A 27,458-nucleotide genomic window follows, 5' to 3' on the forward strand; every position below is an offset into this window, starting at 1 on the left:
TAGGGAACTATTATTCTTTAGACAGTCAGGAAATACAGTGAGATTAGTTAATTATTGTTTTTCCTGCATCTGTTTGAATCTATCCAACTGTGTTTATTTCTCCTGTGATTGAAACTCTGGTGTTTATTGTATACTTATATATTTAGTATTCTCATATTTTATATTTTATTATTTATTATTAAATACTTTTATACCTTTCATTGCTGCTGGTCTTTTAGAGAATACTTTTAAAATCTTGAGTGTACTTGTGCTTATTTTAGTGACGCCTTGGCCCCTCCAAAAAGCCTTGCTACTTTGGTTACACTCTACCATTTACATTAGTATGGTTTTTACTCAGTATAAGTGGATACTACTGTAAGAGCCTTGGAGTGGTTGAGTGGTGGCATTGTGGTTACCTTATAGTCTGGCCAGAGGGGGGTCCAGCTAGTAAATCTGTGCCAGCCTTTATCAGGAGTGTGTATGTGAAAATCAAATATCCCAGGTGTTGGTGTGTCAGCTACTTGCAACTGGGACACGGTGCTCCAAAGCCAGTCTTGTTTGGGATCTGGAGAAACAGACAGTCCAGTCCCATGCCTACAACATGCTCCCTGTGTGCTCTTGGGGAAAAAAATGTTTGATGCAGAGAGATGCATGTGAAAAATACTGTGTAAATCCATTCCTGTTCTTAGTGACTGTCTCGCACCGGTGTCAGTGGTGAGGATTGAGGCTCCTTGATTACTGGCCTGGGGTAGAGAGGCCATCAGACATGTATACATGTGTAACTTGACAACCACTCCTTAAATATTTATGTATATATGTGTAATTTAACAATCATCCCTGTGTGTGTGTGTGTGTGTGTGTGTGTGTGTGTGTGTGTGTGTGTGTGTATAAGTTCACAATCAGACCTTAGGTATGTGTGTGCAAATATATATATGTACGTGTGCAACTTAACTGACTGTCAGGCATGTATGTGTGTAAATGAGTGCCATGTGTTTGGTCAACCATTTCTTTGGTCAATAGCTTCCACTGCAAGGTTGTTTGTTTTAACATCCAGTTTATCAAATGGATGTTTCTTTGGATGTTTGCTTTTTGCCGAAAAAGGTAAGTTGGATGTGTACTAGCACGTGTGTGTGTGTGTGTGTGTGTGTGTGTGTGTGTGTGTGTGTGTGTGTGTGTGTGTGTGTATGTGTGTGTGTGTGTCTGTGATGTGTGTCTGAACTGTCTTGTGTAGGGGTAGTGTTATGGGAAGGGATTTTTTAAGCTCAAATGCATGTTAAGGTTAGGGTCAGGGCCATGGTTATAATGTATTGTTAAGTTGGAGCATTGGGCCATTAGAAATGTATGCATATAAACATAATTTAACAATCAGCCCATAAGAATGCATGCACATGTGTCTTAAATAGCACTTTGAAGCATCTCATCACCAGCTACCACTTCTCTTGCACAGTAAGTTAAAAATGCTACTGGCCATGACATTATAGCATCCACAAAATAACTGCTGAAATGAAACGTGGGCTCATTTAGGCATGTATATCTCTGGAGTGCTTGCCTCTACAGCTGTCCCTGGACACTTGAACTACTTTCTAAGTAAAATATTACCCCCCCCCCAATAAATAATATTTTCTGTTTTATGTGCTATTACTAAATGAAAGCTCACCCTTCTCTTAACTGCAATGGTTCCCAGTGTGCCAAGTTCTTATGACAAAAAAATTACCTCAAATTATTTTCCAGCTCCCCATTTTCCCCACAAATTGTGGTACACAGCTAGTGCCAACTCATAACTATAGCAATGAATAATGTCCTTCTCCATATGAAATGCAACACAATCTGTGGATGGTGAAGTACTGAACTGGGATAAACATCCAATACAGGATATCTTCTAAATTAGTTCTCAGTCTGTATCTCATACTGGTAATTTCAGTATTCAAAATGCTGCTCATTTGTAATCCCCACAAGACTAAGTTTCAATTAACTCTCTGGTATTTCTTACCCACTTCTTCTGCTATCAAGGTTTAACAATGAAATGTCTGTCTCTTTAATGACTTATCAGGACTTAGTTTGTGGCTTCATTTTTCACAAGTGTGTCTATGGGAAGAATAAGGCAGCCCAACCATTTTGTTAGACTAATGAATGTCACCAAAGAAGTGCAATCTGTTTAGACAAGAGAGTAATCGTTTCTCAAATATGCAGGCACATTTTGCTGTAGTTTTGATCCTTGGGTCAAGGATCCTTTCTAATATTATCACGGTTTATGTGCACTGACTGTCATCAAGTACCTTCCACATTCCTGTACTTCTGTTTGCAGCCTTTTCTGCTACTTTACTCATGACTTAGTCTCCATAACTAAGACTAAATCATTGGTTTCAACATTCTGCCAGAGCCATATTAAGGACAGCTGTACTCAGCCCTTACCGTATAAGCCAGTTAAGTAGTCCTGTAGGCTTAATGCTGAAACAAGTTAATCAGTTCTGAAAACAGAAGACAGCATTCTACACCTGCAGGCTGTCTGAGACTAAGCTACATTAAATACATTCATAAAATAAAAAGTATGCAGTTTAAAGAAACACTAAGCAGTAGTAAATAAAGTAATTTATGTTCTAAGGCTTTGCAAACACATACAACACCTTCTAAGTATAATTCAGAGTAACACGTACACTCATGATGAATGAATAGGTAGCTTGGCCTACATCTCTCTTCCGTATGAGCTGGTACGTGACATCAAGGTTTGCATTGTATCTTTGTATCTCCTCCTCCTCTGTGGCAAAACTCCTCACTGTTTTAATACAAGACACTGCTTCTCCAGCTATATCATTGTCTCTGGCAATGGAATCTTGCACATTCTGTACTAATTTCTACAGAAAAAAAAGAAGAAAAATAACATCAATAACTGAATTATAGGTGCTGATGCTGCATTTTTCACACAGACATCTTCACACGTACACTTCCAAAGATAAATAATGTTGGATTTTTCATAGTATCCTCTGTTTATCAGTCTATTTCTAGACTGCTGATATTCAGCAATTACATACTGGCATGCTATTGTTCACATTAAGGGTATCCAATAAGGCAATATTGAGTCTATATCATTTAATCGAACACTTAATTGAGTGAATCGCTATTTGTCGAACTGACTTAAGTGAAAGCTCAATTAAGCAAACGACTGGTTAAGCGAATGTGTTCACAGGGAAAGGATGTGGTTGGCTGTCATCGGTAACTTGCCCTTTTCCCCACTGTAGTGTCGTCTCAGAGTTGGTATATTTAGTTAGGGGGGTGTGGGGGGGGGTGAAGCCCTCCACTCTGCAGAGTTTTTAATTTTGTTTTGTTTGTTATGGTTGGAGGGCAGGCAACAGATATTTTCCCCTAGGAAACTTTCAGCTTAACTGAATGTTTGTTTGAGCTTTAGCTTAAGTCAGTTTGACAAATATCAATTTGCTCAATTAAGCGTTCAATTAAGTGATATAGACACACAATATCTTGCTGCTTATTGTTTCAACAATTACCACCTAACCAAGATCAGCTAAAATCCACATAATGCAAATTCACTGCAAGTAAAGAAAACTTTTGACCAAACAAATTAATTGTTAGGGAAAAAACTCACGCCAGTTGCTATAAGCCAGTCATTACTTATAGTACAGGGTTAAAAGATCTTAAATAAAAACAGAACATTTTCATTAAATAGCGGATATGGAATGGTTGTTTGCATTAAAGGAGGGCTTAATCTTTTTTGGGTATCTGTCAAACAGAATGAATAGCATGGATGCATGTAAAATTAAAATACATCTTGTATGTTTAGTTGCAGATTTTAGTTATGGTCTACAGATACCCAGATTTGAAATTATCTGATTTTGTAATCCTACTGAACAGTACTTTAATACTTGTCTGAAGGCAAAATTATTTTTATTGAAATTTAAATTTGCCCTACAGCTATATTCCCTACCTCACAAATTTACACAAATAAGAAAGGCTTATTACAAAGACGCCTGAAAGTCAGACATTTAGAACAAACAGTATCTATTTCAACTAGAAGTAATAACATTTTTGACTTTATCTGTCTCAGTATATCACACTGGCTCACCTTATTTGAAAGCGCTCCCCCTCTCCCCACATACTGATCATGTCATATTAGATTGTAAAATCAAACATTAAAGATTGTCCTGTTAGTCACCAAATGATAATATTGAAGCTATTGAAATTATAAAAAAATATGATGATGTATGAGGTAACTTAGGCTCATAGGATTGAAAAACAACATTAGAAAGTGTCTCTAGTGAAAAAATCCTGTAGGGAATTTAAAAAATAAAATGATATTAAATGTTGTACAAAAGATACAATCATTAATAAATAGGAGACAGATATTAGCTAAGAAGATTAAAACACGAATAAAAAAAACTATACAAAGCATGAATTAGAACAATAAATGTCTATAGAAATGAAATATTGAAAAAGTATGCAAGGAGATAAAAATGAATACCCAAGAACTCACTGAAAAAAAAGACATTCAAAGCTTGCAAAGGCAACAGGCCTGCGTTTTAAATACATCAAGAAAGTAAAAAAAAGATCTGAAAACTACTCTTCACAGTTCAAAATAATGACAGGGTATTGTCATCACCCAGAGATAAGATAGAGGTACATAGTCAACATTTAAGAACCATACCTGGTAGTGACTTGTCGCACTGTTATCCTGTGACTCTAGTTGGCCAAAAATATGTAGTATCACAGTTCTAACAAGAACGAACATGCTTTATACTTAATAACACTGATAAATCATCATGCTGTGACAAAATGAGCAATGAGCAGAGACTTAAGACAGTTATCTGCATAGTTTAGTGGACTTTTAGCAATACTATATCAAGACAGCTTAAAAAACACTGAAATTCCCCTTGACTGGAAAAGGTCAATTATAAAACTCATGATCAGCATTCAGACTGGCACCACTAGGGAAGAGGGGCCCCCAGGGATCAATCATGGGGTCATACTGATTTAACCTATATTTATCAGATATTAGCTCTAATGATGGGATGTTTTTCTTGTTACACTGGAGATATTACATCAGGAAAAAATGCAGTCAATCCATTTAATTTAACCTGCTTAAGGGTTAGTCTGCAGTATTTGTATTATTGTCCTCTATAGAATAAAATGAAATGAAAATTAATAGCAGTGAAACAAAGTATATGAGGTTTACATCTAACTTTTGTGACTCAATATGCACTTAATAGCATTAAAGTTGAGAAGGTTACCTTTTCAAAGATCTCGGGATGACAGCAGCAGTTAAATTTTCCTTTGAACATCAAATAAATTATATTCACCAAGACAGCTTAGAAATTGTCAGCTGTATAAAAAGACATGTAACACCTAAGTGCAGTGTTTTTCTTGTACTTTTATTTAACATTTCAGTGAGATCCAAGTTGGAGTAAGTTGTGCAATTTTGGTATCCTATTGAATCTAAATACATTATTTTGCTGGAAGAGGTATAGAACAAATTTCCAAAGAATATGCAATTTGTATATTCCCTCTGCCATTTTCTAAGAGGTTGAGGCAACTATATCTATTTACACTAAATTACAGTATGCTTAGAAGTGATTTATTTCAACTTATACAGCAAGGAAGGATTTAGTCTTGTGTGAACAACTATGACCAGTACTTTCACCTACTCATGGGCTAAGCTGATTCATAACTATGCCCATTAAAATGTCAGTTACAAAATGTTTCTATAACAAAGGTGCTGTGCCACTATTGAACAAGCTTCTGGATGGTATAAAAGAAGCTTCTGATGCTGAAAGTTTTAAATATAAAATATACCATATAGGGGTGGGCTGTTTTGGACTTTGGTTATTCCCATGATTTGTATGTATGTATGTTATGTATGCATGTATGTGTGCGTGTGTGTATATATATATATGTATATATATATATATATATATATATATATATATAGATATATACATATATATATATATATATATATATATATATATATATATACATATATATATATATATATATATATATATATACACACACACACACAGATATAGAGATTGTCTGGTTTGCCGACTCTAGAACACGCAACATATATTTGTTCATGTGAGAAGCAATCCGTGTGTAGATCTAAACCGCACAATTCTAAAGATTGGCCCTGAGCTTTGTCGATGGTGATTGCAAACACCAATCGAATTGGGAATTGCAATCTCTTAAATTGAAATGGCATATCTGTTGGAATCATAGGAATGCGAGGAATGAGGACATCTTCACCTTTGAAAGGTCCTGTCAAGATTGTTGCTTCTACGACGTTGCTCATTAATTTTTTTACTGCAAGCCGCGTGCCGTTGCAAAGCTTTGGCTGGTTGATATTTCGCAAAATGATAATTGGCATGCCGATTTTCAATTGCAGTATGTGTGCGGTGGCATCCCTGGCAGATCAAGTGAATTTAAACATTCTGTTGGATAATTAACCGCTTCATCTGCTTCCACAACAGTGTCGATGGACTTGTATGTGACTGCCTCGCTTTGAATGTTAGACTGAGTAATATTGTTAAGTTCGTAGACGTCTTTGTTCTTGGCCGCAAGAATAGCTCATTCAGTCAGCCAATCGTGATTCTTATAATTGGTTTGAATATTGGGAAATACTTTTTCAACCAATTCTTCTTTTGACGTCACTAAATTGCAGAAGTTATGAGGCAATGAAATTCGTCCTGAGGTCAGAACAACCGGCACCTTTCCGTTACCAATTTCCAGCAATTGATGTGAGAATATCTCAGCTGATCGATCGTTTTGCAGCTGAACACGCATATTTGTTGTTAATTTTAACGTCTTTACATGTCGCCTCAAAGTAGAGTATTTCAGGCAAGCATTTATTTCGTCCGCTGGTGTCGATCGAGGAATTACAGATAATGTTTGCCTGAAATCTCCTGCAAGCAATATTAATGCGTTCCCAAATGGTCTGATGTTTCCACACAAATCTTGCAATGATCAATCAAGAGCATTGAGCGATTTTATGTGCGCCATTGTGCATTCATCCCAAACAATAAGTTTGCATTTCTGCAATACCTTTCCCATGCCGGATGCTTTGGAAATGTTGCACATGGGAGTTTCAATGAACTGCATATTCAATGGCAATTTCAAAGCAGAATGAGCAGTTCTTCCATCTGGTAGCAATGTCGTAGCTATTCCGGACAACGCAAGAGCTAAGGCTATGCCATTTTGGGATGGAATTGCTGCCAGAATCAATCTAATTAGGAATGTTTTACCAGTTCCTCCTGGCGCATATAAGAAAAAGATTTCTCCAACCCATTATTGACAGTTTGCATTATTTGATCGTAAATCGTAAATGGATCGTAAATCGTAAACATTGAAATGGAATCGTAAAATATTTAGTATAACGTGTGTTGCTTTTATGTCCAACAGATGGCGCTGTTTTTCAAAAAAAGCATGTTTTTACCTGTCACATGTGTGACATCTATATAATAGTAGGTATATAAAAACATGCGCATATTCGAATGCAACGTGTGACATCTCTATAATAGTAGGTATATAAAAACACACGCGTATTCGAATGCAACATTGTGTAAAAATTTCAAAGCAATCGGTAAAGAAGTTTTGGAGATTTAAGATTTTGAACAAATGAACATTTACATTTTTATTTATATAGATATATATTTATATGGATATATATATACACACACATCAATTTATAATATAATTCTGCATGTAGATATAGTACAGCACACTACAGCAGAAGCATTGCTCTACTTTAAAAAGTATTTGTTTCATTATTTGTATGTATATTTATTTATTTATTTTATTTTATTATTTATTTGTCTTTGTTGACCGGGAAAAGTCAGACTGAGTAAAACCCATTTTTCGGAGGAGGCCCAGAGAGAAAAGCTCCACATTTAAGTTACACATGATGCACATTTATAATTGCAGGGCAAAAATATCTAAACATCAATTTATTTGCACAATTTTTAAATATTTCTTACATGAACATAGCAATTTAGCACAAAAAAGCAAGAGAGAAATTAACATAAATTGGCTAATTATTAAGTAGAAAAATAAAATATAATAGCAGTTAATGTATTTATGGCATGACAGCTGCAGGAAAAAGATCAAACTGGAGTGTTTTTGAGGTTAGTAATAATTTACAACCAGAAGAGTAGCAGTGTAACTTAAAGACTGATAAGAGAGATGTGAAAGGGGAATTTATGGAAATGAGCAGGAAAATAAATAGAAAGAGGAGGAATAATAGTGGTGGGGTGTAAGAGAAGGAGGAAGAGTAAAAGTTTCAGAAATAAGTACAGTATTCGGAGGACTAAGCTACAAAAGATTGGGAAGCAAAATGGCTGTAAGAGTTGGAGAAAAGTAATGTGAGTAAAGCTAGTCAGGTGAGCAGTATTTAATACATGTTGACCCAGTTGGTGGAGTGGTCAAAGACCCCTTTCAACTACAAGCTGGGGCAAGCCCATTATTTTAGCTGGTAATCCTGATGGAAGTATTAGCTTTCATTCTGACTATAGTAAAATGAATAGCATATTAAAGTTTGATACCTATTCCAAGGCCAGAACTGATGAACTGATATAAAATCTTGGAAAGGTCAGATACATGACAACACAAAACCTGATGAAAGGACACTAGCAGATATAAATTATTCCCTCTGCCAAAGAAAAGACAGCTTTTGTAAATCCTGGCAGTGTGCCTTAGTACCTACTTAACTGAAGTTTTACTAGGGTGGGGAGAAGGGGGCAGAGACACACTGGGCACAAATTGTTAGTGGGGACATAATCAGCAAATCCCAATCAGTCTTCAGTGCATACATTTACCTTCAGAACTGAAGTGTTATACTGCTTCATTTCTGGTATACTCTATAGCAGCTGTTTGCTACAAATGATGGCTCCGGACACAAGAATAGCTAACTATGCCTTTACCATTTGGGACACAATCCACTTTTCAGAGGTTAATGGATAAATACTGAAACCACACTATTAATATGCTACAGAATTTCTGATTATCTGCTCGCTTTTCTACATTCTTCTAACAGTAATACTTCTTGTCTTAACTGTTTTATAGTTTAATCTATTTGATGCTTCCACGGTGGTATTTTACTTGTTTCCTTACTTTAATTTGCTACTGCACATTTTTGTGGTAACCATTTATCCATTATTACTTCAGCTACACAGGAATATATAATTATGCAAAAGCAACCTTTAAAGCAGGAAAGCTGCAGAGCCAATAAAACATCAGTTTGGGACAAGAATGTGATATAAAAGTACTTGACCAAGATGGAGTATAAAAATATTGGGAACTGATGATGGATCAACAATAAAACAAGAGCAAATGTGAATAAAACTCAGTAAGGAATATATAGAAGACTTAAATTAATCCTGAAAACAGTGCTTACATATAGGAGCAAAATTCAAGCCATAAACCAATTTGCTCTTCCTGTCCTTACAGTTTTGGAGGGACTGAATAGCCCCAAAAGGTGTTTGATAGATTAGACAGAAAAACAAGAAGGATGCTTCATGCTCACCGAATGATTTATAAAAATCAGTGCATACCAAGATTATATATTCCCCGTTCCGAAGGAGTTATGGGTCTCCTTGAAATTGATTACATGTACAATTCTGAAATTTTGGGATTGCATACATATCTGCTGACCTCACAAGACCCAAATACAGTGAAACTTTTGAAACATGAGGAGAATAAATCTAAGATAAGTTCCCTATCTGCATCAAGCGGGAATGGAAATGAAACCAAAAGTAGATAAAAATCAGACAAGCAACTGAATGTGCTACAAAACAAAAGTAAAAATATAAGGTGAAGTATCAAATCAGAAGGCAAGAAATGCAGATGTGAAAAATGCATAAATAAACTTGCAAGTATAGAAGACTCCTGGAACAACCTCATGTTGATCAGGATCAAACACAGGAATGTTTAAGTAGAGGCGAATTTAAACCAAAAGATGAAAGGTTAATATTGGCGGCCCAAGATAGTGGACTATATACACTTTGGTTTACAAAGTCCATTGAATATGTGGGAGAAACAGACAAATATAGGTTTTATAAAACAGAACTGGAAACAGTTGCACACCTTGTTGCTGGTTGTGACATACTAATGGCAGAAGGACTGTATATTGGAAGGCATAATAATATGGCAAGACTGTTGCACTGGGGATTGTGCAAACATTATAATGCTGAAGTAGCTGAAAAATACTGGAAACATGAGCCACAAAGCATCACAGAAAACGGTGAAGTCTACATCACATGATATCACCCATTACCAACAGTTCAAAAAGATAGATGAGAGAAAACCAGATATAATGGTCCATGAAAAGAAGACAAAAGTGGCATTGATCATTGAAATTGCTACACCCAGTGACTACAGTGTCTTGCATACAGAGAAACACATAGTCATAAAATATCAGGATTTGCAGGCAGAAATGAGAGCATTGTGGAACAAAGATACCCAGACCATTCTAATAGTAGTAGGAGCAATGGGTCTTATGAAAAAGAATCTACAATCATATTTGGAAATGTTACTGATAAATGCAACTCTGTACTAACTGCAGAAGGAGTCATTACTGGGCACATTGCGGGTGCTGTGAACAGCACTTCTGGCTGACATCAAAGATTGAAACAATACTAATTTCATGAACTTTAATCATACTTTGAATTAGGAATGGGTTCCCTTCCCATCATGGTATTGGAGACCCAAAAGATTTGTAAAAATTTAAAGGGAGATAATATATACTATTTATTTCTTTTATGTCACATTAATTTCTCTTAAAAGTTCTAATTACTGAGTTCATTGGTTTTACCAGTCTTCTAACATTTTGGATCTTTTCTTTCTGTAATCTATTTTTCCATCTATCTTAATATGTCTATCCATCTCTATTACATCAAGCAGGTCTTTCCATAAATCATTTTCTTCTGAACTGATAGCATCTTCCTTGCTGTGTTTCCTGCAAGTAATCTACAGAAAGTTCCTGAACATCTTCCTGTGACATAACCTTTTTCAGATGCCCACTGCTTCATCTGGTGCTCCTTATGTGGGAATTCATTGGCCCTTCATTTTGCAACATTATCTGCTACTGTTTCCAGTTCCTTTCCTTGGTGTGCAACTTCAGCTGGATTTTCCTGTTGCTCTCCTACAGAAGGCTTCAGAGCATCACCATGTGGCAAATCTTCTTCAGATGCCTCCTGCTCCATATGTTACTCCTTAGTCTGGAGACAGAAGAGTTGTGTAAAATCTTACCATAACCATAGATGTCCTTCACTTCCATGTTGCAGTATTCTAACATGAGGGATCCTCTGCCTGAGGGTGACCTGAATGTCTGGCCCATCTACAAAAGCTTAGCCTGGCTGCTGCATGGTGCGTGGGACGTCAGATGCAGGGGCCATAAACCATGGGCCATAAATGTGACGTCCACAAGGACAGACCTCAGAAATGAATGCCGCAGTCAGACAGTAGTCTAAGGTGAGCTGATAAGGATGCCATTCTACAAGGGAAAAGGTCCTAAGAAGTGTAGAAGGGTGGGATAGGAATACTGCAACATGGAAGAGAAGGACATCTATGGTTATGGTAAGATTTTACACAGCTATTCTATGTCCTTCTGTTCTCGTGTTGCAGTATTCTAACATGAGGGAAAGTACCAAAGCTCAACATGTGTTATAGGAAGTGGAAGAGGATGCAGTCTCCAGGAATCCACAGAGGATTTCTTTAGAAAACACTGCCCTAGGCCTAGAGATGCAGTCCAGTTTAAAATGTTTAGTGAAAGTGTGGACTGAAGACCATGTAGCTGCCTCTAAAATGGTGGCTGTATCTAGTCCTTTGAAGAATGCCCCTGAGGAGGCCACAGCCCTGGTTGAGTGGGCTCTCACTGTGTAGGGTAACTGTTTTCCATGGAAGAAATAGCAGAAAGATATTGTTTTGGAAATCCATGAAGATATAGTTTGTTTGGATACAGCTTTCCCCAGGGCCCTGGATGAAATGATACAAATAACTGGTTGGACTTTCTAATGTTCTTAGACTTACCAGATAGAATCTAAGTTGTCTGTGAAAATACAGGGAATGGAGCACTCTCTCACTGTCATTCTGTGGGGAAGGAAAAAGGGTGGGCAAATGAATAGATTGATTAAGGGATAGTTTGTTGACCACTTTAGGCATGGAGGAGGGGATTGTGTGAAGAGAAACCCTATCCTTATGGAAAATGAGGTAAAGTAGGTTAGCCATTAGTGCTTGTAACTCAGAGACTCTTCTGTCTGAAGTTAAGGCTACAATAAGCACTGTTTTTCAAGTGCACATTTTAGTGTGGCTGAAGCTGCTGGTTCATCTGGAGCAGTAGTGAGTTTTTCCAGAATAAAATTTAAATCCCAAGGAGGAGGGATGGGTTTTCTTGGTGGTCTGATGTGAAGGACCCCTTTGAGGTAGAGCTTCACCTATAATCTATATAATAATGGTGGACTGAGAGGTAAGCTGGCTGAGATAGCTGATAAGTGTACTTTCACTGAAGACTATGAAAGTTCGGATATTCGGAGCTCACACAAATAAGACAAAACTAGAGGTATATCTGCCTGATAATAAATAAGTAGGATAAATAGGATCTCCTGGTAGTGGGTTTCCTGGCCTTCTGCAGGACAGATAGCACATCCTCTGATTAAAGGTGTCTAAATGTGATCAAAAGTATCACCCACAGGGTCAGTCTGAGAGTTTTGCAGGTGTGGGTGGATAAGAGTTCCTTTCTGTTGTGTGATGAGGTCCACCTTGTGAGGCAACTTGTGGTGATTGCCCTTGGCTAGCGACAAGAGAAGGGGGAACCAGTGCTGCCTTAACCAAAAGGGGGTCACCAGCAAGATGTTTGGCTTGTCCTGCTGAATCTTGAGCAGGACTTTCTGTATAAGAGGGAAGGCGGGAATGCATACAGAAACATCCCCTTCCAGGAAATTGTGGAGAGGGGGACATTGAGCAGAATAGCAGTATTTGTCTGTTCAGAGGGGAGGCAAACAGATCTATCTGTGGTGTATCCCACTGGTGGACTATGTCTAGGAAAACATTTCTGTGCAACATCCATTCATGATTTTGAGACAATGATCTGCTGACAGCATCTGCCTGGTCGTTGTTTTGTGATGGGATGTAAACTCCCTGTAGTGTTACATGAGGGTAGCCAACTCCCATGCTTGGATGGCCAGCCTGCCGAGTAAGTAGGACTTGGTCCCCCCTTGCTTGTTGATGTACCACAGGACCATGGTGTTGTCTGCAGAGATTTTGAGGGGACCTGGATGTAAGAGGGGAAGGAATGCCTTCAGAGCTAGGAGAAAGGCAGTCATTTCCCTGATGTTGATGTATTTTTTCTGAAGGTAGGGGTCCCATTGGCCCTGCACCTTGAGTCCATTCATAGTGGCCCCCCACCCCAGATCTGATGCACCTGTGTACATCTGTTGTACTATAGTGAGAGGCTGTATTGGAAGTCCTGGATTCAGATGGATTTGCTAAATCCAACACCTGATTTCCTTCTTTAGACAGGGAAGGAATGGCACCTGAAAGTCAAGTGGATTGGCGTGCTGGGACCAGACATTCTGTAAATACCATTGAAACTTCCTCATGTGTAGCCTGGTAAAAGGCAACATTGGAAGAGTGGCTGCCATCAGACCCAGGAGGTGAATGAATTCCCTGGCTGAAATGCAGCTGACTAGGAGTAGGCTTTGAAAGAAGCTGTTCAGTGAAGTGACCTTTTCTAGTGGGAGAAAGGCTTTCATCATATCTGTTCTTATTCTGCATCCCAAGAAAATCTGGTCTTGGGAAGGAGTAAGGGATGATCTGAGGTGGTTGACTGTGAAACCCAGGCTTTCAAGGAGGGAGATGGTGGATTGAAGGTGTTTTTGCAGGGTTCTTGGATCCTCTGTCTGGATGAGGAGGTTGTCTAAGAATGGGAAGATTTGAATGACTTTTGTTCTGCAAAAGGTCACTACGGGGAGGCTAGACATTTTGTAAATATCCTAGGTGCTGAGGACAAACCAAAGGGCAAGGCAGTAAACCGATAGTGTGAAGACTGCACTGCAAACCAAAGGAATTGTAAATGGCTGGGTAGATAGAGATGTGAAGATATGCCTCTTTCAGGTCTAAAGTGACCATGAAGGAACTGGGTATCAAGAGTGGAAAAAGGGTTTGAAGGGAGAGCATGCAGAAAGGGGTTTAGAAGAGACAGGTCCACGATGGGCCTCCATGGGCCTTCCTTTCCTGGGATTAGGAAGAGCCTGGAATAGAAGCTTTGGCCCTCCTGTCCTGGGTGTACCCTTTCTATTGTGCCCTGTAGGGCCAGATCTTGAATCACTTGAGGGATGAGATGTACTTGTTTTTTGGGTGGGAGGGGATACCTTTTGGGAAGGTTTTTCCTGCTAAGTTATAGAATATCCTTTTTCCACAATTGATAGAACCCAGTTGTCTGAAGTGATTTGTTGTCAAAGGGGAAGATAGGGAGAGAGGCAGGTAGATACGGGGATGTGGTATGGGGGGAGTTAACAGTCACGCATTGTTAGGCCTGTCAGGAAAGGCTGTCTTTGATTAGTCTGAGAGGTGCTAGGTCTGGAAGAGAAAGGTTTCCTGACACCTTTTCTGGATCTGGAGGTAGGAGGTGTAGAGGCCTTCCTGACAAACTAGGTTTGGCAGGATAGTTCCTGTGAACCTTAGGCATTGGTGAGACAAAGAAGTGCTTGAGGTCCTGCAGTTCCTTGCTCTCCTCCTGCAGGCTTTTAAACAATTCTGCTGACTGTTTCCCCAAAAAGGAACTTATTGTCAAGAGGGGTGTCCATAATCTTGTTTTTGAAGTCATCTGGCAGTGGCTGTAGCGTGAGCCAGGAGTACTTGTAAAGGACTGATGCTGATGCAGCTGACCTAGCTGATGCTTCTGCAACATTATAGCTGCACTTAATGGAGTGTCTACTGACTTCTTCAGCTAAAGTTAGTTTACAGGCAACTTGTAGTTTGGTGGGAGAATCTGGAAAAGAGGACAGCAGATTCATGGCTTGTGAAACTAGGTCTAAAGCATATTTTACCATATCAGTTTGGTAATTAATGGCTCTAACGGCCAGGGTTGAAGAAATATAAACTTTCGTTCCTAACCTGTCCATCACTTTGCTATCTTTATCTGAGGTGGCTAATGCTTTGGGGTCTTGGAAGCTGAGGCAAAGGCATCCAAATAAGCTGGAATTACTGGAGGAATAGCTGACGGGGAGGGGGATTCCATCTGCAGAAGCTCATAATACCTCTTCTGCACATCTGTCATTTGTGTGGAATCCCATATGAAGTACTCCCTCATCTTGGAAATAGTTTCACCAAAGGTGATGTCCTCCGGTGGGGAATCACCTTCCAGGGAATCCTTGTCAGGAGAACAGTATTCCAAGGGAGAAGCCAACTGTGGGGCATAGGAGAGAGACTCATCAGAAGAAGAAGAGGAATCTTCATCATGGGCCTGTGGTTGTGGCAAGGGTCTAGCAGAAGCAGGCCTGGGGCTCAAAGTTGGGAGAGCAGCAGGAGTCTGTGATGAAGAAGGCCTCAAGGCCAAGAAGGCCTGAAAGAGAGGTTGTGAAAATGCCTACCAATCAGGCAAATCGTCTGTTGGAGGAGACAGATGTTTGGCCTTCTGTTTCTTTTTCACACAAGGAGTCTTAGATCCACGCTGAGTAGGTGAAGGCCTAATGTCTGACATTATACAAAACCAACAAACAATCCTGGATAGGGAGCCTCTTCAGAACAAAGCCAAGTATCCAAAAACACAGATGAGACTCGCCACAGCAGAAGTATGAAAATAAATCCTTTAATGACTGCAGTATATAGTAAGCGCTTACATGTCTACATGACGCTTCTTCATACTTTAATAGCTACACTAAAACACATCCATTTAAATAATACTACCTATAAATTTAGCCCAATCACATTCAATTCAATTACAAATTAACAAGATTGATTTAAAACATTTAAAAACATATGCACTTTAAAACCAACAAAAGTCTCTAAAAAGTATATATATATATATATATATATATATATACATATATATATATATATATATATATATATATATATGAAAACAAGAATCTCTAAGAAATATATAACTATGAGATGTTGATAAGATGCTAAAATTAATGTGAATAGGGACGTGCTGCTAAAAAAGGCTTCGGAGTCACTTTCTCATTTAGTCCATGTCCCCTGTGACTCTGAAGTTTTAATATCCACCTGTTTTCACATTCCTCACTGTGGTTTCTGATGTCACCTAGTCTGTCTGTTTTATTTATTAATTCTAAAGCATTAAATTTAAATTTATGTAATGTTCCTACATCTAAGACATGTCTAACTAGTGCACTGCGATCATCCTCTCTATTGATCACATATGCATGCTCTCTTACACGTTCACGAAGGCTTCTATTAGTTTTGCCTATATAAAAAGACTGACATGTCTGACAGACAGCCAGAGAACAGTATTCTGAGGGAGAAGCCAACTGTGGGGCATAGGAGAGAGACTCATCAGAAGAAGAAGAGGAATCTTCATCATGGGCCTGTGGTTGTGGCAAGGGTCTAGCAGAAGCAGGCCTGGGGCTCAAAGTTGGGAGAGTAGCAGGAGTCTGTGATGAAGAAAGCCTGAAAGAGAGATTGTGAAAATGCCTACCAATCAGGCAAATCTTCTGTTGGAGGAGACAGATGTTTGGCCTTCTGTTTCTTTTTCACACAAGGAGTCTTAGGTTCAGGCTGAGTAGGCGAAGGCCTAATGTCTGACATTCACCTAGGACTGGAAGCGCCTTCCTCAGAAATAGTAATGCTAGTCATTCAGGTGACCCTGGTTCCCCCCCGACATCAGAGGCCGATGTCACTGGCAACTCCACGGACATGCAGGCTGGAGAAACAAGGGCTGCAGCTGAAACGGTACCTGCTGAAGTCAGCAAGCCTATTGGACATACCTCAGCCCCTAGACCGGCAGCTGGCAGGACATCCGTACTCGGAGGCACAAAGAATGTATCTGGCCTAGCTACTTTGGCCTTCTTTTTTGGCGGTTCTGCCAAGACATCCGGTTCCAATTTCATTCTTAAGGCGAGCCGTTTGAGTCACTGGTTCTCAACGAAAAGCTTTAGGGCAGCTAGACAGCTGCACAGTATTTTTGGAACAAACGATTGGCAGATGGAGCAGGCTTTGTAGTTGTGTAATTGCCCTAAGCAGAATAAGCAGAGGTTGTGGCTGTCTTTGTGTGGAATTTGTCGACTGCACTTACATTTTTCCTTCCTAGCTATGCTAAAAGAAATAAACAGCAACCCAAGCTAGCAGAGAAAAAGAGAAAAAAATCCTATCAGGAGTCACTTGCATGGAGCAGAACGATCAAGCTGACGTTCGACTAGCGGCAGAAAAATTCTGAGGTCTGTGCGTGCGAAGATCACATTTATGGCTCACAGTTTATGGCTCCTGCATCTGATGTCCCATGCACCATACAGCAGCCAGGCTAAGCTTTTGTAGATGAGCCAGATGTCTGGGTCAACCTCTAGCAGAATATCCCTTATGTTAGAATAATGCAACATGAGAAACAGAAGGACATCCATTGTTCCATCATGCTGCAACACTGCCTGTGTTGGAGTCTCCACACTAAAACCTTCACTTTGCAGATAATCCTTAACTTCAATTTCTTTATCTTCTACCTTACTAATCTTCTTTTCTGTATTCCCCTTTGTGTGAACAATGGAGTGATGCAGGGATCACTCATGGAGCCTGTGTTATTTAATTGAACAAAGCAAACAGAATAAACTTCTCTATGACCAACGCCAATGTAAAGATGTTCAGTTACACAGTGTATCTGACCTTGTAGTGAGCTGCTTTTCACTATCACAACCATTCACTGATAGCTTTCTGCAGTACGTGTTTTTTTTTTTTTTTTTTTTTGTAAAATTATACTGTCTCATCTTAGTATGTTTGTCTTTGTAATTTACTTCAACAGCAACAAAGCAAAAAGAATGAATATACTACCCAAAGTGTTCAATTTATCTATATGCAGCCACTTACATTTATATGTAATTGTCTCTCCTCCATATAAAAATCTATATTTAATCAACCAGTAGGGATCTTATGCTATAATTTGAATCTGTATGTAATGTGGCACATACAGCAGAACTGAAATTAAAGGACTAGTGTCCCACATTTTAAATACAATGTAAGAAATGCAAGTTTTCTGATTATTTTCCTGAATTTTGACAAGAGTCTAAATGACATGAACTTGAACCTGAGCTGTATTTTAGTCATTCTGAGTATTTTATGGCCAAATGCTATAATTAGAATTTTGTGTTCATGTATGTAGCACATAAGTGACAGTACTGAGCTGGTTCAGAGAAAATGTCACCAAGGGAACTATGGAGTGCTGGGATTCAGCTAACTGTTTCTCACCACAGATCTTTAATGATGTCTATTAGGCTTTCATATCAAATTCTCTCCTTTTTCTTTTTTTCAGCTTCTTCCACTAGCTACATTTCTGTTCAGCAACTAAGATCAGGAATACTGCATGTGCTAGAGAGCATCCACAATGCAGTATACTAAGCCCGTTTCACTGTATCCCTCCACCTCTTGAACCTTCAACAACTTCATTAAGGCTGATTTACTGACGTCTAAACCTAAGTCTCTGCAGTTGTGAAAATTCAATAATTTGTGGTACTGCCACTGTCACTTACCTAAATTTAGTGACCTCTGGGGTCACTACTACACCACAACAGGCCTTTTTCTCATTAGCTGCTGTTTTCACTGTAGCATTGTGCTCAGTTATAACCATATCTATTGACTTATAAGTGCAAGAAATCTGGTAAAAGCCAAAAAAGGGGGACCAAAGGATGAAAATCAGATACAAATTTTAAATATTACTCTTATAAACTTACAAAGTCAATAGAAACAAAAATCCACCACCTCAAAACAAAACACATGCAACACATACTTCAATAAATCAGTGTGTCGACCAAACACCTTGCCTGATACACCAGTAATAGGTGACTCCATAGTCAGACACACTGATGTCCCACTGACCAGGCTGAACAAGGAGAAGGTAACTGTGAGCTGTCTATCGGGAGCTAGGATCCGCCACATAACACACGCACTCAGGTCACTCAAAAGCAAGTACAAATATGACTCCGTCATTGTCCATGCTGGTGTGAATGACCTGAGACGTACCTCCCTGGACTACATGAAAAGAGACATAGAGGAGCTCTCTGATTATGTAGCCCAGGCTGGTATGACCCTGACCCTGAGCAGCATCTTGCCCTCACCAAGAATGATATCACAATACAAAGACAAGATGATCAGCTTTAACAATTAGCTCAAGTACTGGTGTCATTCTAAGGGGATCCAATGTCTGTCTGCCTGGGATGATATGTTGGACAAGCCACGCTGCTTCGCAAGGGATGGCTTACACCTGTCACCACTGGGCTTCCGGATATTGGCTAAGGCTCTTTCCACCCCCATAGTGCCTTTTTTAGGCAAGGCTCAAAAGACAAACCCACCTCCTTAGAAAACAAAAATGGAAAAAACTAAGGGTAATGCTGCTCAACGCCAGAAGTCTAAATCTCAAGATGCAGGCACTTGATGCACTCCTCAGCATGGAGAACATCGACGTCTGTGCAGTAACTGAAACCTGGTTCAAGGCTCCTGAGAGCACCCCAGCGCTACCAGGCTATACCTCTTATCATGCATTTCGGCCCCAAAACCCGGGCCGAACCACAAAGGTAGGGGGAGTGTCCGTATTCATAAAGGACACCCACACCTCCAGGTTAGTAGCAACACATGAAGCATCAGAGACCATACAGGTGCAACTAACCATAGGCAAAACTGCTATACAACTGGTAACATGTTACAAACCACCCTCCCAATCTCAAGAACCCCACTCAGCCTTCCTGAAGACACTGGAGGATATGAATGTATCACAAAATACCATCATACTGGGAGACTTCAACTACCCAAACATAGATTGGGTACATTATTCTAGCCCTAATACCCTAGCCCAAAGGTTCCTAGAATTCAAAAATTCAAATGCACTGGAACAACTAGTCACCTCTCCCACTAGGGGAGATAATATACTAGACCTGATCATCACAAACATGGGGACAAAATGCTCCACACCGGAAGTATACCCCTCACTAGTGAGATCTGACCACAAACTAATCACCCTGGATATACATATCCCACCTCCACCCCCAGCACAAAAGACCACAGTGAAAAACTTCTCAAAAGCAGACTTCACTCTTCTTAAGACTGAGATGGTATCCTTTAAGCCCACTGTGCCAGTGGATACCACATCCCACAATGCCGAATCCTTCACAAATGCTTTCTATGGACATCTCCAAGAATGCATGGATCATGCAATCCCAAACAAATCCAAGTCCCTCTCCACTAAATGTAAGCGTCCTGTCTGCTGGACCTCAGCCATAAACAAATTGTATAACAAAAGAAGGAAGCTACTGCACGTCAGAGCGAAATCCCATGAAGGGAAGACATCTCTGATCAACATTAGCAGAAAACTACGTTCTCTCATAAAAACATCCAAGGCAAACTTTGAGAGAAAAATCGCTAAGGACACTAAAGATAACCACAAAGCCTTCTTCAGCTATGTTAGAAACCTGGGCGAAAACCCTCAGATATGCTCAGAGTTGGTTCACAACAACAAAAAAAAAAATGAACCCACAGATATTGCTAACATTCTGACTGACAGGTTCAGTGCAAATTTCTCCCCGCCTTCACCCCCAAAAGAAGAAATACTTATCCCAGCTGAATGTAATCTCCCTGTCATCTCAGATGTCCAAGTGAGAACCGTCCTAAACAAAGCAAAAAACACAGCATCAATGGGACCTGACGGTATCCCGGGGTGCGTGTTACGTGAACTCCAAGAGGAGCTAAACCCACACATAAAAATGCTATTTAACCTTAGCCTTACTTCGGGATATGTACCTGAACACTGGTGTACAGCAACAGTGGTCCCACTCCACAAGGGGGGTGCCTCTACAGACCCTGGAAACTACCACCCCATAAGCTTAACTAGCCTGGTCTGCAAAGCTATGGAAAGAATCTTTATGGAACTCATAAACAGAGCCATAGGGGACCTACAGACACTTGACCCCACCCAGTTCGGCTTTGTAAAGGGCAGATCCTGCCTTTTAAACCTGGTTGACTTTTTCGAAACAGTCACTAGAGCCATTGATGAGGGCAAAGCAGTCCATACAGCATACCTGGACTTGGCTAAGGCCTTTGACACAATACCCCACTCAGGCATCATAGATAAGCTAAACAGCTTAAAAGTAAACCCTTATGTCACTAGATGGGTTGCAAACTGGCTAAAGGACAGAACCCATAAAGTTAAAATCGCTGGAGCAATGTCAGACTCAAAGCCAGTCACAAGTGGTGTCCCACAGGGATCTGTCCTGGGACCCTCTTGTTCGGCATTTATTTCTCAGATGTTAAAGCAAACATGGGAGGGCTATGGCTGACAAAGTTCGCAGATGACTGCAAACTAGGCGCCATAGTCGATACACCAGCAGACACACACATCCTACAAAAAGGCCTCACTGAAACGGACAACTGGTGCCGTAGTCATGGCCTTAAACTAAATGCCAAAAAATGTATAGTCATCCCTTTTGGAAAAAACGAAGTACCCACAAATTATCACATAGACAGCAACCCACTGAGTACGGAAAAAGTAATCAGAGACCTAGGGACCCAAGTAGACAGCGACCTCTCATTTGACACCCACGTTGCCAAAGTGGTTAGAAAACATTCTACCTTGCACACCTCATCATGAAGGGATTCACATCCAGATCCAAGGATGTCATTGTACCGCTATATTCCTCCCTCATCAGACCCATGATTGAGTACAATGTCCCATTTGGTATGTACCTCACCAGGCATTTGCAACAGCTGGAGAGACCACAAAAGTACCTCACCAAAAGGATCAAGGGTCTCCAACATATGTCTTATTCTGCCAGACTAAAGAAACTTCAGCTCTATTCAGTAGCATACCGCCTGTTCAGAGGTGATCTCTGCCTGACGTACAAGGCCATGTCCAATCAGGATCTGATGGACATGCTCCACTTCAAAAAATCCAAATCCATCAGGACCACGAGAGCTAAAGACTTAAACCTCGGCACAAGTATGAATAGGACATGCTGGAGGGATAGATTCATAACCCAGAGGCTTCCCATGCTTTGGAACAGGATCCCAGTTCGTATTAGGCAGAGCCCCTCACTGACTCTCTTCAAGAGAAATCTTGATGAGTGGATGGGAGATCATAAGTTTACCCCAGGGGTCACATCTGTGTCACTGCTAGACAGGGGCACAGTAAACTAATTCTATTATATAAGGGGACCTTCATTGTGTCACTACTAGACAGAGGCACAGTATTCTAGATTTATTCTGTACATTTTTGTACCATTTCAAGGGGTGGCAAAAGCCACATCACTATGGCTAGGCTTACAAATGCCCCAGGGCAGATAGCCTAGAACTATACTATGAAACTACTATGAAACTATGAATAATAGGTTTTGCTTTAGCATGTATTTTCTGAAGCATATGAAGTCTGAAATTTAATTGTATGTCAATATTTAGTAGCTTCAACCCTCAATAATTTGCCAGAAAATCACAAATTTTATGAGAACTGGACCAAAATTATGGGACAAAAAATCTGGACAGTTGAAATGTATGTGTATGAGCTATTCACCATGAAGGTCTACCTTCATGGTGAGTGTTTAGTCTTTAAGTACCCATACTAGGCTAGGAAGCAATGGAATGATAGAGGTAATTTTAGATACATACTAGTATTTGGGGTGATAAGCAAGTATCTAAGCAATTAGCTGATCACGTTTCTTCTTTTCTACACTGAATATTAAGTGTAAGAATATAACAATGAGTTTATTTTTTAATCTATTTTATAACCAGGTGGGTGGGTTGGCACAAGACCCTTTTCAGCCACTACCAAGGCCACACAAGGCTGTATCAATATAACCAATGTTAAGAAACAATATCAAATTATACATTTTATAAGCATGAAAGTAAACAAACAAAACAAATCATAAGAAGAATGTGATAAATAGACAATTAAGTATGACTGTGTACAATATTTTCAAGATACAATACAGAGATAGACATTGAATGTTAAAGTCACTGGAGTAGGAGACAAATTGTTAAAGTACACAGCTAAGTATGACTAAGTACAATATTTACAGAATATAATTCTCCAGCTGGCAGATGTTAAAGACAATGAAGCAGGAGCAAAATCATTACAGAGCTGAGTCTTGTGTGAGTTGATTGACTAGAACCTCTGTCACAGTTATGTTGTAGTGGTAGATGTTCTTTCAACTTAACTTAAATACAGCAAAATTATTATTTTATAATTCATTATAATAACCCAAAAAATTCTAACATCTGAAATGCACAATCCCCTTTTCAAATGCAGACTACTCATTTATTACCTGATTGTACTGATTGTAGAATTTCTGGGCCAGTCCAAACACTGGGGACTTAATTAATGTAAGTAGTGTCAGCTGCCAGGATAATCGGAACATAAAGTATGAGATGCCCAGAGTTTTCAGAAGGCTGCGCAAGAAAAGATTCACATAAGCAGAGATGGATCGGCTCATAGCAGCAGTGTCGAGAGATAATCGAGAAGTAAGATCACCTACAGAATAAATGCAGACAAATAATATAATCTGTACTTTTGGCTTTTGGAAAATAGTACTTGTGTGTGTGTGTACACACAAATATATCTCGCAAACCTCAACCATTTCCAGATATATAAACATATACATATACATACATACGTAAAGGGCATAAATTTAGAATCCCGACTGAAAAAAACACATGACTGAAAGACTGACCACAGAATTTCAAAACATAGAATGCCAAATACATTTGCTTACAGCTTTTTAAAAGACCTAAAAAGGCAGTAGCTTGTTGTGTGAGATAGCGTCAGAGCGGGACTGAGTTTTTGCCCTTTCCCCACTATGGTACCAACTGGGAGTTGGCATATATAAGTAGTAGGGGTTTATGGATGGGGCACAGGGGAGCCTGCCCTCCTGCTTAGCACTTGTTTGTCAGTCATTCAGTATTCTTTGTTTCAAACTTATGTGGCTGATGTTTGAATTACTGGTATTTTTGTCTTTTGGGATTCTGAATGTATTCCACATAAACATACCTAAATTAACCTACAGATGTATATGGTTAATAACTTTACAGGTTTACTGTTACTATGCATTTCCTATAGAACATTATAAAAAGTAAGACTTTCCTCCACTATCAACACCTGGGTATATCAGGATGCAAACTTTAGATTTTTGTTGATTTAGATACAGCATTAATGTTCTATGATCAAAGTAGTTCTTAGTACACTTTTCATACCAATTGTATGTCACACATCCTATGTATGCACTAATTTTGCTCCACCTACTTTTCTGGTAGTCTTTGTCGTCAAATTGATACTGTTATATATTCATTACATTTGCATATCTGCTTACTCATCTGGCATTTCTAATCTAATGGTAATTATATGTTGCATGAAAAAAGTTACAGCCTCTTAAAACGTCCTCTTCAGAAAAACATTTCACTAGCATAGTATGCAACTTTCTAACTATCTATGTATCTGTCTGTTTCTAACATCTATGTGGCTACCTATGTCTATCTCTCACTCTATATAACTATCTGAAATAAATAAATGTCTGTAAAGCAGTAATGTACTTCACAAGTGAAATTAATAAATAAACATCTATAAATTGCAGTGATGTACTTCAAAATGAGCAGATTGAGCAGATGTAAAGCTCTGCATTACATTCTAAATATTAGAATAGTGATACATTTTAACATGTTGTTGTCTTTCGGCTTTTCCCAGTTAGGGGTTGCCACAGCGGAACTCCGGTCTGCTAATGATTGGCAGTAGATTTTCACGAACGCCAAGGTGCCAGCTCGACGTTCAACCTTCAGCAAAGGCACGCCCATTTATGCATGTCTTTCGAGTGCCCACCCAACCGCGGGGAGGACATACAGACTCCACACAGAAGGCACTCCCCGCACTCCAGACGAGAATCGAATGGGGGAACCTCTTGCTGTGAGGCAACAACACTACCGCTGCACCACCACGGCTATGACAATACATTTTAACATGTATAGTCTTAAATTATGTGAATGAGTTTTTTCAAGTGAAAATAGCAACTAAGTTTGAAAATATACATATCAAATGCACTGTCATCACATAAATGTTAATAAAGGAACAAGTACCAACCAACTGGACAATGTGGGCAGACACTGAAATTACCGACATTCACAGCACTGAATGAGACAATAAGCTGAGTTAAATTCAGCTGCTGCCACCAAAAATGGCTATGTGTGGATATATACTATATGTGTAATACGACAAAAGTGCCTGAACCCTAAACAGTGGCAGCACCACTGTGATTCCCAAACTGCTGAAAGCTTCAGTTGCCAACAAAAGGTCATTGTGGACTAATGTGGTCAATTACATTAGTAATAAAATTCAGGTGTATGCATGTACCTCAGAAAAGAGCATGTTAATCACGGGGTACTTTTTTAAATGATATCACAGAATCAAAGATATGGCATGCCTGACAATGTGATGCTACTAGTGCACAAATGCACAAAGACAATTAGGAGATGTATTTTTATGAGCAAGGCTGACTAATCTTCCATATAACAGACATAGTCATATCACAACCTAATTAATCACTGGGAGTTTCTGTTTTTTTAAGAAAGAGTTAAATGGCCTGTAGATGTCAGAAACAGTGTATTCTTAAATAATGGCTCACTTTGTTAGAATGCATTGATATAACACACTGTCAACTTTGCAGACATGCATTTATAATATTTTGTGTTGAACACTGCTTAGTAAATTAATAATGCTGGAATATTATGTAATTGAAAAATTCACATTCATAGTTAGAATTGCACTGCTTCAAAATGACATAGAAATAATTCATGGTGCTTCCTATACAGATGAATAGCAACTACTTGTGAACATGAGGGAGGTTCATAGGTATAGAGCAGCAGTGATTAAGTCTTTTTTTGTTATGGTAAGAGCTGCATAATCTGACGGCTGCTAAATTGAAGGATGTAGTCTGCTTTGTAGTTCTAACTTACCTTTAGGTCTGCAATGTTGGACACTTAAATTCACTACATGTGACAGGTGCAAAAGAGATGTCATTAAATATGTACATTCAACCTTAAACTAACATGGAAAATAGTGCATCAGGTTAGTTGATGATAATTTCAGGGTGTCTGTTTTAGGAGGCTAATCTTTTGGGGTCATGAAGAGCTTGAGAAGTTTTTATATGACACAGACACAGTTCATATCGACATAATCTTAAACGTATGCTATAGGAAATAGATAACAGATGCAAAAATAAGTTGTTAAGCAGCAAGTTAGTACTTCTCAGACTGCTGAGTAAAATACATAACAAAAAAAAAAAAACTTTTTCCTGTGCCTGTGCCCTGGATGCAGAATCAAAAGAGAAAAGACCACAAGCAGTCCAGGATATCTAGTAACTTTTATTCATGATTAATCTGAATGAGGAAGTTTTAGTTTTATTTTACCCTATTGGTATTTAAAATCTGTCTCTGGTACACTGGTCAAGTACCTACACTGCAAAATGATTGAGGTGGGCTGTTTAAGGAGCTCTGATCTGAATAACCGCATGGATTTTAATAGAAAATTCAAAAGGGGTACAATCCTGAAATAATAAGCATTTACTTACTTTGATATGTGACAATAAGCCTTTATTTTTGATGCAGGTACAGAAGTATAAGATGGATTTATTATGGATAGAGTCTGAAATAACTGTTACTCTGGTCTCCATCTTGTAGGACACACACAAGACATATTTCTTTCTCAATCACATTTTACAGGGCATATGCTTTAGCTGTATATGGTAGCTCCCTCTACAGTATACACAGAAATAAACTAGTAGCTAGTGCACAGTCTGTTTTTCATATAGAAGAATTAGTTTAAAATTATCTTCATCTTGCTTGTAAATGTATTTCACTAATGTTATTCTGGGGCTTGATTCTAAAAGTCTTGCTCTTGGACTAAGTAATTTACTCCGATGTAAGCCTTCTTTATAGAAAGCCCTTATACCAGAGTAAGTCACTTAACACTGGGAGCAAGTCTTTCAAAATCTGGCCCCTGGTTTTTCAGTACTGGACTTCTGATGTGTACAGCCTCAATGCCTTCACTTAAGCTTAATATTTTAGCTTAATTTTAAGGTATACAATTAATAACTATTACATTTATGTTTCAGATATCCATTAGAAATGAATGTCATATAATGGTACTTGTACCTGTATTTCCAAAAGTCTTAATTCGATTTTTTTGTTTACTGAAAAGAAAATATCAGATAAAAAATATAAACTAAATTATGTTCCAATCATATATCACTTTAACTGAGATGGCCTCTCAGTTACATAAAATATCATCTTCCCATTTT

At 38.9% G+C, this 27,458-nt stretch overlaps 1 protein-coding gene across 1 annotated transcript in view; it reads right to left on the bottom strand.

The window, feature by feature from the left end:
• Nucleotides 1-27,458, bottom strand: part of LOC122810570 — a 945,872-nt gene that overhangs the window by 147,133 nt on the left and 771,281 nt on the right. The window contains exons 22-23 of the mRNA XM_044082150.1: nucleotides 23,442-23,647; nucleotides 2,634-2,831 (exon numbers count right to left, since the gene is read on the bottom strand). Of these exons, the coding sequence (XP_043938085.1) occupies nucleotides 2,634-2,831; nucleotides 23,442-23,647 (404 nt within the window). The remainder of the gene's footprint in view (nucleotides 1-2,633; nucleotides 2,832-23,441; nucleotides 23,648-27,458) is intronic.

Source organism: Protopterus annectens, chromosome 9.part0, assembly GCF_019279795.1.
Source record: "Protopterus annectens isolate FY-2018-M chromosome 9.part0, PAN1.0, whole genome shotgun sequence".
Classification (NCBI taxonomy): domain Eukaryota; kingdom Metazoa; phylum Chordata; order Ceratodontiformes; family Protopteridae; genus Protopterus; species Protopterus annectens.